Here is a 13963-nt window from a genome sequence, read left to right on the forward strand (position 1 = left end):
TTGGCCCTGAAACTCAATTTGAAGGAGAAAAACGTTATTGACCTCAAATGTCTTTGGAGTCTTGAAAATTTTTCTCAAGCTCATTTCTCAATGTTACCAGGAACCTTGACAAACAAGGCCTTGTCCTAAGCATGTTTATGTCCAATTGATTAGGGCTGCAAATGCCTATATACATAATTTGGAAGATTTTCTGTAAGTAGAGGTTTAACCAGAGGTGGTGGAATACACAGAGAGGGAGGTGTTTATTCAGAAGCTGGCTGTAAAAATACCCCAGAAGCCCAGACCACTCCAGACCACCCCGAACACTCCTCATTAGATTTTATTGCCAGTTTATGCAGAGAACTCATGAAATCTGGGTTTTCCACACTTAGTTCTGGCAAAAGGTAATTATTGAGACAAAACTGGGAACTAGTTGTTCCTAAAATATACTTTTAAAATTCTATGTGTCATAACTTAACTAACTTTAATAATAGGATACTTGATATTTATTTTACTTATTCCATCTTTGAAAAAGAACCCCAACACTGGGGCACCTGGGTGGCTTAGTCGGTTGAGCGTCCGACTTCGGCTCAGGTCATGATCTCACAGTCCGTGGGTTTGAGCCCCGCGTCGGGCTCTGTGCTGACAGCTCAGAGCCTGGAGCCTGCCTCAGATTCTGTGTCTCACTCCCTCTCTCTGTCCCTCCCCTGCTCGCACTCTGTCTCTGTCTCTCAAAAATAAACATTAAAAAAAAAAAAAACCCAACACTTCCAACTCTTGTCCTATTTTTGTCCTTCTGCTTCCAGGAAAACTCCTTCAAGTGTGTGTATAGACTCACTGTCTCCATTTCTTCTCCTCTCCTCTCTTGGGTCTACTCCACTGACACCTCTCACTAAGGTGACCAGTGACTGTATGTTACAGATTAAATGATCAGTCTTTATCTTACTTGACCCACCAGTACATCGGTCACAGTTGGTCTTTCTCCTTGAACCACTTTCTTCTTCTGACTGCCAGGACACTACACATGCCTGCTTTGTACCTGTCCTCTCTAGCTGCCCTGCTGTAGTCCCTTTTATTTTTCCCATCTCCTCTCATCGCCTTCCAAAGACTGGAGTGCCCCGGGACTCAGTCCTTGAATCTCTTCTGGTTTCTATCTAAATTCGCTCTCTTGGTGATCTTGTCTCATGACGTTAAGATGATCTAAATGCTAGTTGACTCCCACATGTCTCTGTCTAGCCTAGATCTCTTCTCAGAGTCAAGACCCACATATTTTACTACCTACTGAGCATCCCCATGTGGATGTCCAACAGGCATCTCAAACCTCACATGGCTGAAACGAAACTCTTGCTATTTCCACAGAATCCTCCTGCCCTTTTCCTTGTCTCCTTTAGTGATAATTCCATTCTTCTAGTCTGTCAGGCCAACAGTCTTGGTAATCTTCCTCAGTCCTCTTGCTTTTTCACACTCCATGTCTGATCCTTCAACGGGTCCCATCATCCCTGCCTTCAAAATAAATCTAAATTTTGAGTACTTCCCATTGCTGCCCTAATTGCCAGTAACCTGATTCAAGCGACTACCATCTCTCTCCTGGATTTTTGAAGTAGCCTCCTAAGTGATTTTCCTGCTTCCACCTGTGCCCTTCGTAGCCAGAGTGATCCTATAAAAACATTCAAATTAGATCTTTTCGGTCCTATGCTCAGAATCCTCAATGACTTCTCACTCAGGGTAAAGACAAAGGATATTCTATGACCTAGAAGGCTCATCCTGACCTGGTTTTGCTTCCATTCCCTCTCTTATTCTTTCCATCTTCGCTGTCCTTTGAACATAACAGGTGTGATCCTACCTCAGGACTTTTGCACTTGCTAATCCCTTTGCCTGGAAAGCTCTTCCCCCAAGTATTGCATGGTTACCCCTCTGCTCCTTTTAGATCTTCACTCAGAAGTCACCTTCTTATGAGGTCTTCCATGAGTGACCACATCTAAAATTTTACCCTGCTCCCCCCAAATATTTCTCATCCCCTTTCCTGCTTAATTTCTTCCCTCCAGCTTTTTAAATAACGTAGTATATATTTTACATACATTAATTTTGGTGATTGTCCATCTTCCCAACTAGAACATAAGCTCCATGAGGGCAAGGATGTTCATCTGTTTTATTTACTACTATGTCTTGAGTATCTTTAATAGGGCTTGGTCCATAGTAAGTACCCAATCAATATTTACTAAATAAATGAGTAATAAAATGATATGTAATAAAAATATTTTTTTAATATAGAAGATTGCCAAAAATATTAAAATTACTCAAGACCTTATGATTCTCCAAGAGTTTATACTGAACATTTTGGTGGACAGGTTTTCATATAGTTGTACATAAATTATATCATGTAATGAACTATTTTTTACTGAATAATATATTGTAGATATTTTAAAAAGGCATTCATTATATCATTTTTAATAGCCCATGATACCCATTGCCTGAGATATTGTAACTTACTTAACCAGTTCTCTTTGCTATTTCCTGTAGGCACTTAGGTTAGTTCTAGTCAAAAAATTATTATAAACCAAGATGCAATGAATATTCATGTGCATTCATATTTTCAAATTTATGTGATTATGTCCTTAGGATAGATTCCTGGAACTTTGTTGGGTCAAAGTGAAATGCGAATAGAAGTGGAAATAGTTCAGCAACCATTAGGATTGAGAAACAAGATTGAAATCTTGGAGAGAATGTGTGGAATCATACATATAAATCAATCAGAATCATAGCATTAACTGTGCCTTTCATGAGTCAGAGAGATGACTAAATATTACCTTTTAGATGCTGAAAATAAGGACTTAGAGATATACTGATGTTAGTCTTTTATTGTTATACATTTTTCTAAATAGAAATATGATATGATTTTGAGTATATGCAATTACATGCTTTGTTAATCTTTGAATAGAGTGAAAGAATTTGCAGTAAACACTCAACATGGTAAAAAGGGAAAGCAATAATCATGTTTATTATCTAGGGTACTGAAAAAGTGATACCAAATTACTGAGATGATTCTAATTTGTCTTTAAAGTGTGTCTATTTTTTTTATGATCTCTTAGTCTCTAACATTTAAAGCATTAGAAATAGACCATACTATTTCAGCAAACCTATCTGAGATTTGAAATGAAATATTCATAGCAGAGCATAATCAACTGATTTTCCTTGACTGGCCCATATCAGTACTCTTTAAAAACTCTGGATGTGTGAAAACTAATAATAGTCTTTGCTGGTGATTTAACATCTCTTTTTTCTAGAGGGGGAACATCCCCTGCTCCTGATATATTTTTTATTATAGTTATGCTTGGCCATGGACCAGGGAATGCCCTAACTAACCCTTATAGATCACTGTGTAATGTCTGAAAATAAAACAAAGGATGATGCACTAGAAGAAAAATAGCAGCGGGGCGTTTGGGTGGCTCAGTCAGTTAAGCATCCAACTTTGGCTCAGGTCATGATCTCAAGGTTTGTGAGTTCGAGCCTCACATCTAGCTCTGTGCTGACAGCTCAGAGCCTGGAGCCTGATTTGGATTCTCTCTCTCTCTCTCTCTCTCTCTCTCTGTCCCTCCCCCACTCACGCTCTCCCTCTGTCTCTCAAAAATAAATAAACATAAAAAAAAAAAGAAATATAGCAGCACTGTCCTTTTTACTCATGAAAACCCAAAGGAGACCCATGACTATATATATCCGTGTGTGATCTAGAGATTTATTGCTGCTTCTGCAAATCCTAACTGGTGGAGGACGAGAGGCAGAGAGTCTGTTTCCTTTGCTGTTACTAGATCTAAGATGCTATGAAGATTTTTCTACATTTCTGCAAAGCGTAGATACCCAGGATGTTTTTCACTTTTCTCCTTCCCTTATGGGGCTTGCATGACAACGATGTGCTCTGTGTCTGGGAAACTGTATTGTGTTGAAAATGGTGATAGGATTATAGAGAACTTAAGTTTCGAACTTTGATGAATGATCTCTTGTATGGCGTTAAAACTCGACTTATTTGTTAATTTGCCCTATAGAAAGTGTTTAAAGGAAAATGAGGAGAATAAGAAGCAAGTCTCAAAGAATTGCAGGAGACATGAAGAATTTCTAGCTCAACTGTGTGACTGCTTAGATCCGGACAAGAAGAATGAAAAGGCGTCAGATGAAGATTTAATTCTAAAGGTGTTTGTATGCACATGAAAAAGAAGATAAATGTAGCGGTCATTCTGACACGTGCCATGAAAGGAAACGTTGTGGTAGAGTGTGGGGTGATAGGAGAATGGAACAGTAGCCCAAATATAGCATTACTTGACTGTGTGACCTGAGATAAACCTTAATCACCTCTCTGACTCAATTCCACAATCCTTTCTAACATTATTTGGGATTACTTGCCCTCCACAAAGGATTAATTGTTTTGTCTAAAATGTGTTCAGGTTGCCAAATACGATTAATTATTCATTTTAACAATGTATTTTGGGGGATAGTATTTTTAGTTACAGACAGAAACACACACACACACACACACACACACACACACACACACACACACACAACCAAAACCAACTGTGTAATTTTTGGGATACTTCTTGAGTAGAAGGTTAAGATTAGTTCTTTTTTTTTTTTAATTTTTTTTTTTATTAACATTTATTTATTTTTGAGACAGAGAGAGACAGAGCATGAACGGGGGAGGGTCAGAGAGAGGGAGACACAGAATCTGAAACAGGCTCCAGGCTCTGAGCTGTCAGCACAGAGCCTGACGCGGGGCTAGAACTCACGGACCACGAGATCGTGACCTGAGCCGAAGTCGGCCGCTTAACCGACTGAGCCACCCAGGCGCCCCAAGATTAGTTCTAAAGTACTTTTTAAATTTTTGTTGCAATCAAATAATAAAAATCCTACTTTAATAGTAGGTTATGAGTAAGATTAAATTAGTTCTATCAAGTGAATAATTCACTTGGCACATAGTGATTCATTAGGGCACCTGAAAGTGTTGGGGCTCTCGCCATATCTTTGCTCATTTCACACCTTACGTATCCTTGCTTCCTCACAGATTTCCTTGCAGCCAATCTTTTTTCATTAAAATTGAGGTGTGATTGACATGCAATATTATATTAGTTCCAGATGTACAGCCTAATGATTTGATACTTATATACATTGTGAAATGGTCACCATAGTAAATCTAGTCCCCATCTGTCACCAGAAAAAGTTACAGAAATTTTATTATTTTTTTCTTGTGATGAGAACTTTCAAGATCTGCTTGCCTGCAGTTTTCAAATATGTACTAAATACCATTGACTGTAGTCACCTTACTTCACCCCACATCTCTATGACCTATTCATTTCACAGCTGGAGGTCTCTACCTCTCACCCCCTTTTACCCATTTCACCATCCCCCCAATCCCCTCCCCGTTGGTAGCAACCATTCTGTTCTCCATATACATGAGCCTTTTTGTTTTGTTTGTTCATGTGTTCTGTTTTTTAGATTCCACATGTAAGTGAAATCAGAGTATTTGTCTTTCTCTGACTTATTTCACTTAGTATAATACGCTCTAAGTCCATCCATGCTGTCACAAATGGCAAAATTTCATTCTCTTTTATGGCTGAGTAGTAGTCTGTTATATATATATATACTAGAATTATTATTATATGATATATAATATTATACATTTATATAGTCTCACATCTTTATTCATCTGTTGATGGACACTTAGGTTGTTTCCCTCTCTTGGTTATTGTAAATAATGCTTCAGTGTACATATGGGTACATATATGTTTTTAAATAGTGTTTTTATTTTGGGGGGATAAATACTGAGAAGTGGAATCCTAGGTCATATGGTAAATCTATTTTTAATTTTTTGAGGAACCTCCAGACTGTTTTTCCACAGTGACTGCACCAATTTACATGCCCACCCATAGTGCACAAGCGTTCCTTTTTCTCCACATCCTCACCAATAGTTATTTTTTATCGTTTTGATATTAGCCATTCTGATGGATGTAAAGTGAAATCTCATTGTACCTTTGATTTGTATTCCCTGGATAATTCATGATGTTGAACATCTTTTCATGTGTCTGATGGTTATCTTCGGAAAAATGGCTATTCAGGTCCTCTGCCCATTTAAAAATATTTCTTTTTACATTTTTAAATTTATTTTTGAGAGAGAGAGGCAGAACACAAGTGGGGGAGGGGCAGAGAGAGAGGGAGACACAGAATCCGAAGCAGGCTCCAGGCTCTGAGCTGTCGGGACAGAGCCGGATGTGGGGCTCGAACCCAGGAACCATGAATTCATGACCTGAGCTGAAGTCAGTTGCTTAACCGACTGAGCCACCCAGGCACCCCATCTGCCCACTTTTTAAAATTAAGCTTATTTATTTTTTACAGAGAGCACATGTGGGCATAAGCGGGGGAGGGGCTGAGAGAGAGGGAGACAGAGAATCCCAAGCAGGCTCCTCGCTGTCAGTGCAGAGCCTGACTTAGGGCTCTGACCCACAGACCATGAGATCATGACCTGAGCCAAAACCAAGAGTTGGACACTTAACCAACTGACACCCCCATGCTGCCAGTCTTAAAGACCATGCCTCAAAGTTGTAGGAATAAGCTTCCCAACTGCACTGGCTGACAGCCGCAGAATAATCTTATTTTCCTTCGGGAAGTGTTCCTCTTCACCGATGGGTTTCAATAGTCCAGGCCTAGAGTCCACCCGATGAGCTCCAGGATGCTGGGCACATCTCTTCCCCCTCCCGGTTGCTCATCTGTGACCAGGAGCCTGGATGTCAAAGTCCCCTGTGCAGGGTCATTTGGGGGATTATTTTTAAAGCCAAGTGATAGGGAGAAGCAAAGAGAATGAAAAAACTCCTTCTTTCATGACCCCCTTTCCTCACATCAGAGACTGTCTCCAGGTGCTAATCTGGGTGTCAGTGCTGCATTCATTATGCCTTATGATTTTCTGTTTTCCAGATGCTTTGACATGTGGGGCCTTGCTGACCCAGGAGAGACTGTCTCCCAGGGTTAACCAGTTCCTCATAAAAGAGGCTCCTGGGAGCATGGTTTTCCTGTGCAAACCAACCACTCCCACATCCCAGCCCTTCGCTCTCTCAGGCTCTACCCTCTGGGCCACTGCCCCCCTTCCCTAATCACCGAGGGGCTGGGCACCAGACAAGTGGGGACAGCCCCTGCGCTCCTGCTGTTATTCAAACTAGCCAATCCTGAGCCTGCGTACCCCACCTTGCTCATTCCTTCCTGTGGAAACTGCCACAAAGACTTGCCCCTGTTATCTGTTGCTTCTCTGTGTCTCCTGACTGACCTGGCTGTTCCCCGTGTGGCCTCGTGTGGTGTGGCCTGCCCCCTCTTCTTGAGCACTGAGTAACAGACTCTTTTTCAGCGGCAGCTCTCTCTGGATCTGTTGGCCTCACCAAACCCAAAGAGTGATAGAAACTGTATTTTAAAACACATATTGGGATCCTAGGGCTTTAGCATCCCCAATACGTGAGCAGGTATTTAAAAAAAAAATCACTGGTCAAGGTGCACAAAGGTTGCTGTTTTGATCGACACTCACGAGGTGTTCCCCTGAGAAGTGGGACAAAAGCACTCCTTCAGTTTCAAAGCTGTGTCCTCACTTTTATTTTTCTTTTAAGTTTATTTATTTATTTTGGCTTTTAAAGTTTATGTATTTATTTGCACGCACACATGTGGGGGAGGGGCACAGAGAAGGAGAGCCAGAATCCCAAGCAGTCTCTGCACCATCAGCGCAGAGCCTGATGTGAGACTTGAACTCATGAACTGTGACATCATGACCTGAGCTGAGATCAAGTCAGATGCTTAACCGAGTGCACCACCCAGGTGCCTCCACTTTCTCATTTTTAAAGCTCTCCTAATGTGCATGTACACTCCCAGGAAACCAAGGAGGCATTCCAAGGAGACTTATTTGGCATTTGTCCATTTCGCAGATATTTAGTGAGTGACTACTATATGCTAGGCACGGTTCTGGGCGCTGGTGGTGCGGCAGTGAATGAGATAAGACTGAATCTGTGCTCTCCTAGAGCTTTCGTTATTGTGAGATAAAGATGAGGGGGAAATAAATATCTAGTATTCTGCCATGTAGGAAAAGGTGACAAAAAACCAGTCGGGATGTGGAGATACAGAGGGAAGCAGGTTAGAGGTGTGGGAGGCTAGTGTAGTAGACTGACCAAGGAGCACCCCTCTGAGGTGGGGACTTTTGGAAGCTGTTGGGGACTGAGCGTACACACAGGCAGAACAGTATTTCCTCAGGAAAGAGGAAACAGCTCTGAGGTGGGAGCAGGGCACCACGTTGACAAAGCTCTGAGGCTTAAGGATGGGTCACTCCCCCCCCCCCCCCCCCCCCCCAGAGCCCTAACACAAATGCTGACTCGGGAGTGTGAAGTCTCAGCCCTTCCTATGGGCGTCCTCAGGGCCTTACCCACTGAGCTGGGTGGGGGGGGGGGGGGCTTGTTCCTTGGGGCCAAGGATCCTGTCTTATTTCATTTTCCCTCCTCATACATCTTACAAATCTTATTAATGCTTCCAGCTAACAACCCAAATGCACAACAACACAGAGTGAAAAGTTCTCCTAATCCCAATGATAGCCACTGTTTGAGCGTGTTATTCCAGATTTTTCTATGCTGATATTAATTAGAAAGATTTTCTTTTTCAAAAGAGAATCCTGCTTTCATCTCCGTAGGGCCCCCCCCCCCCCAGCCCCATGCCAGGTAGTGCCTTGGAGGCAGTTGGTGCCATGAGACGGGGGCAGAATAGAACTCCCTTGCTTCCTCACCTACTGTAATCTCTGTAGAATATCAACTCCCCCAGATTACTGAAGCCAGGGGCTTGCTGATGCTTGCTCTGTCACTCGCTCTGTCGGGAAGCATTTGGCAGGACTGTCCTCCGTGTTGCCCTGTAGCTATCTCTTGATTAATTTTAATTTGATCTGTGGGTCTGCTCATAACAACAGTGTAGAGGCTGCTTTTGAAAATGTGCTCCTTTGAGTGGCTGGAGGGACCCTGCTTGCACTCGTCTCGATAACGCAGTCAGTGGGGTACGTAGATCAGAGGTGCTTAGAGGAAGTGGTTTCAAATTGTTCATTTTTACAGGACAACTGTAATTGCTTCCTCTTCAGCTTAGAGAACTGTGCAAGGAAAATGCATTCGTAAAAGGACAAATCGTTACTCTTGAAGAGACTGTAAATGTCCATGAGATGGAAGCAAAAGCTAGCAGAGAAACCATCATGAGGCTGGTTTCAGAAGTAAACAGAGCGCAGAAAAAAGCTGCCTCCTGCACTGAAGAGAAAGACAAGCTGGGCCAGGTACAGTATGTGAAGTGTGCGTGTGCATCTGTGATGGTGTTTACGAAGCAGAAATTGAAAACCAGATGTGGGCGAGCACACTAGCATTACTGGCCACAGTTTCAAAGGGCTGCTGTCAGCAGGCGGCCTGGGGGTGGGGGGCAGCACGGGACTCAGTGACCTCAACGGGCCATTTGATGCGCATTTTTGTCTAATTAGGAAAAAAAAAGAAATACGACACATTTAAACGTAGAGTTTGTAGAGAATGTGCCCTACTTTAGTTAGACTCTAAGGATTTTAAAAATTCAAACATTCATTTTTTTGAACAAATAGGTAATGCATCAACATTCTGAAGTTCAAAATTCTAAATGGACATAAGGGTGTATGGGGAAAGTCTTCCCTGCACCCACTGCCTCTGGCCACCCAGTTGTTCGCAGAGGCAACCCCTGTTAACAATTTTTTATATACTTTTCTAGAAATATTCTATATACACGTATATACGTGTTCTTTTTATTTAGTTTTTTAAATTTATTTAATGAGAGAGACAGAGTGAGTGAGTAGGGGAGAGGAAGAGAGAGAGAGAGAATATCTGAAACAGGGAGCTGTTAGCGTAGACCCGGTCATGGGCTCGATCGCACGAACCTCCAGATCAGGACCTGAGCCAAAATCAAGAGTTGGACGCTCAACTGACTGGGCCACACAGGCACTCTCTTTTTATTTAATTTTAATACAAATGGATGCATGCTCTACATTATATTTTTCTCTTTGTATTTTTAACACAAAATGGTAATATACCACGCACTATTATAAACAAGGTTGCTATGAATAATCTTATATTGTCATGCATGAGAATGTATCAGTAAGACAAAACCCTAGAGGTATACTTGCGGGGTCAAGGGTTGTAGGTATTATCTAGAGAGAGACCATTAAAAGGAAGCATCTCTTAATTCTGACCCTTTATTTACACAATGAATTGCTTGATCTCTTCAAATTACCTAAAACTTGTTTGAGCATGCAAATAAATACTATATGCTTTTTAACATTATAGAACCCTTCAATTATATTTTTATATTTTTGTGACAAAGAAACTGATCATGGGATTAATAATAACGATGAGTTTTCACAAGTGAAAGTGAGCCAGTGCAATCAGTTAACAAAATGCATAGAAGACAAGTGATAAAGGAGATGTGATTTAAAATTAGGTAATGACTGGATTGGATTCAGGTTAAATATTTTCGGCAAGGGTAGTTCAAAGGTGAAGGTGTATACTTCGTATCACAGGCAAGTAATGAATGCTAGGTCGTTCCTTGTTGCTGACACTGCTCTTTGTAGCATAAAGGTACGTTTTTTTCTTTTGCAGTTAAGTAAGCTGTCTCTGGGTAGATTAGTTCTGATAATTGGCAGGTTATTTCTGTTCCCCATTGACTTTACCAAGTGGTGTTATCATCGTTGATTCTTGCCTGGATTAATTACCTCAGGGGTGGCAAAAAGGTAATATTCTAATCTTACCACTCCTTTTGCTTATTAGCTGGCATTCTTCTGTAAAGAAAAGCTTTTTATTCCTTTTCTTTTCAGTTCTGTGGACACATGGATTTTTAGTTACTTATTGTTATAGTCAGTGACTATTTATTTTTATTTTTTTTTGGTGCTCCAAATTCACTGAATTGGCCCAGCAGCAGCAGCCCCTTCAGGATGGTCTCTGTGACCTTGAACCTCATCCGTTTAGTCTTTTAACATTTCCTTGCTTTTTCTGACACAACGCATGACATCTTAGGGTCTTTCAGACCACAGAACTACAATCAACCTATTCTTTAGGGAGCTTTGGTGCCTTTTACTGGAGGATGGTGCTGAAAGCCAAGAGTTAGGCTTTGGGTGTGCCCATTGCTGTTGGGATGTCATTTCTTTCAGTGGACAGAGCTAGAAGTACGTTTTAGTGATAAAGTAATACTGGTATTTTAAATTAAAAGTGATATTTAGAGTTTTTAAAATATCTTTTGTTTTATAGTAGTACGTTTTGAATCTTAATCGTAATATTTACTTATTTGCTGCTTTGTCTTTCAATATATAAAAAATTATTTCAAAATTACGCTTTCAATCTCTTACCTACCAGTAAGACTTCTGAGTGAAGTTTAAGTCTCTCGGGTTTCTTACTTTATTTATTTATTTATTTAACTTTAGAGAGAGGGAGAGGAGGGAGAGCATTTGAGTGGGAGTGGGGGAGGAGCGGAGGGGGGACAGAGAAAGAGACATTTTTTTTTTTTCAACGTTTATTTATTTTTGGGACAGAGAGAGACAGAGCATGAACGGGGGAGGGGCAGAGAGAGAGGGAGACACAGAATCGGAAACAGGCTCCAGGCTCTGAGCCATCAGCCCAGAGCCTGATGCGGGGCTCGAACTCACGGACCGCGAGATCGTGACCTGGCTGAAGTCGGACGCTTAACCGACTGCGCCACCCAGGCGCCCCGACATTTTTTTTTTTAATGTTTATTTTTGAGAGAGAGAGAGAGAGGCAGACAGACAGAACGTGAGCGGGGAAGGGGGCAGAGAGAGAGGGAGACACAGGATCCAAAGCAGGCTCCAGACTCTGAGCTGTCAGCACTGTCTGATGTGGGGCTCGAACCCACGAACTGTGAGATCATGACCTGAGCCAAAGTTGGCGCTTAACCAACTGAACCACCCAGGTGTGCCTAGAGAGCGAGAGAGAGAGGGAGGAAGGGAGAGAGAGAGAGAGAGAGAGAGAGAGAGAGAGAGAGAGAGAGAATCTTAAGCAGGCTGCATGCTCAGTACAGAGCCTGACACAAGGCTCGATCCCACAACCTTGGGATGATGATCTGAGCCAAAATCAAGAGTTGGGCGCTCAACTGACTGAGCCACCCAGGCACCCACCACCACCCCCCCTTTTTTTTTTTTTTTTTTTTACAGTTTTTTACTGTAATACTATCAGCAATATAGTATAATAGTCACTGTTTATGCATCACTTACCATTAGCATAGTTGTGCTAAGTGCTCAAAGAAGTTATGTACTTTGCTCAAGTTCACATAGCTATTAAGTAGCAAAGCTGGGATTTGGGTCATTAAATTATTATGCTGTTAACAATAATCCCTTTACATGTATATTCACAGCTATATCCTGCATACCAGTCTGATGCTAAAACTTATTTGTCAGTGGAACTACAACAATTTGTAGTTATGCAGATTTCCTCGGTGAATGAATAACTTCAATCACAAATAGTAATTGTTAAGTTATCAAGCCTTGAAAATTAGGAAGAATTTAATATTTATTTATGAAAATGCACACCTGAAGATTAGCAGTAGGAAATGAAAATGTGTTATAAGAGCACATCAGAAAAACAGAACTTATTCCTTTTCTTATGTGTATCTTAACTTGTAAATGATGCAATGTTGTTCAGGCTTGGAAACACATTCATTTTGGGATGAAGTTCCTGCCAAAATAATAAAAATTGTAAAAAAAATACGGGCAGTAAAAAAACTTGAGGTCTTTAATAAAGTGCTCATTCATAGGATTATGACTCCAAAGATTTACTGCTGAAAAATACTGACTAGTGGTTTTGCTGACACATTAATGGCCTCAGGAAGAATCTTCATAATGCTTTCTAAAGCTCTGTTTTTGAGGTAGGAAACTTACTTTATTAGCGGAGCCCAGAATGACTGCAGAAGGAGTGGTTTCCACCGGCTGTGGTGCTGTTTTTACCAAACTCAATTTTTCTGACTTTCTTAATTACTCTATTTAGGTTACTTTATAAAAAATTTCCCAAATAAAAGTCCAGGTGATTTATTACATATGTGGAAATTATATTCTTTAAAAATCTTTAGTAGTTAGTATTGAAGTATGTTTTAACAACTGTCAAAGATTGGCACCTTTTCTTTTGGTTATTTTGAAATAATTCAGTGTTGAAAGACATAGGCACTTCACCTACACAAGCTACACGTACGTTTCCCATAGACTGTACAAGTTCATCTCAGTGGATCAGAAATTAAATTTACACATGGGATTTCAGACAGCGCCTTTTTCTTCACACTGTTCACATTTTCTTTTAATTCTGGTAGCTAGAAGTGAAGCTAAGAAAGAATATTGGTTTTGGAATTAGGCAGGTCTGGTTTGGAAGGATGTCCCCTCTGCTTCTCTGGTGTGTTACCCTAAAGCAGTAAATGTAAGAGAGAACAGCATGAGACAGTAAACAGGGAGTGGAGTGGTTATGAGGCTAGGCTCTCAGGTTTTTATCCAGGCTCCAGAATCATTTGACTATGTGATCTGAGGCATACAGCCTTACCTCCTTGAACCTCAGTTTTTTTGTCTGTAAAATAGAAAAATAATTTAAGGACCTATCTCTTACAATTAGTTTTAGCATTGAATGATATACATGAAGTACTCAGGACATGCCCATCACCTGAAGATGCTCAGTGTTTTTATTTCCTTTTCCAGTTATTTACTTTTACTCAGGGATCCAAAGAAACGTAACATTATTTTAAGAGTATAGGCATATGGAAATAAGTTTCTGGAGGTAAGGACTTACTAGGTAGGATAAATTACTAAAGAAATTGAAGATCTCTTCACAATCCTAGAATTATGATGTTGGAAGTGACCCGGAGGTCTTTTAGAATCTAGATCATGTAACTCTCTGTGTGAAATCAGAATCATCTTTAAAATGTCAGTGTCTGGGGGCGC

General features: G+C 40.9%; 1 protein-coding gene across 5 annotated transcripts in view; it reads left to right on the plus strand.

Moving 5' to 3' along the window:
- CCDC170 (coiled-coil domain containing 170) overlaps nt 1-13963 on the plus strand; it is a 102305-nt gene that overhangs the window by 44306 nt on the left and 44036 nt on the right. For 4 of the 5 annotated variants that reach the window (XM_086708134.1, XM_086708133.1, XM_086708132.1 and 1 more), the window contains 2 exons: nt 4020-4164; nt 9113-9298. In XM_086708134.1, coding sequence (XP_086564260.1) covers nt 4020-4164; nt 9113-9298 — 331 coding nt within the window. The remainder of the gene's footprint in view (nt 1-4019; nt 4165-9112; nt 9299-13963) is intronic. The other variant, XM_086708136.1, reaches the window with a different exon arrangement.

Source organism: Puma concolor, chromosome B2 (genome assembly GCF_028749965.1).
Source record: "Puma concolor isolate L17-30 chromosome B2, mPumCon1.1.hap2, whole genome shotgun sequence".
Lineage (NCBI taxonomy): Eukaryota > Metazoa > Chordata > Mammalia > Carnivora > Felidae > Puma > Puma concolor.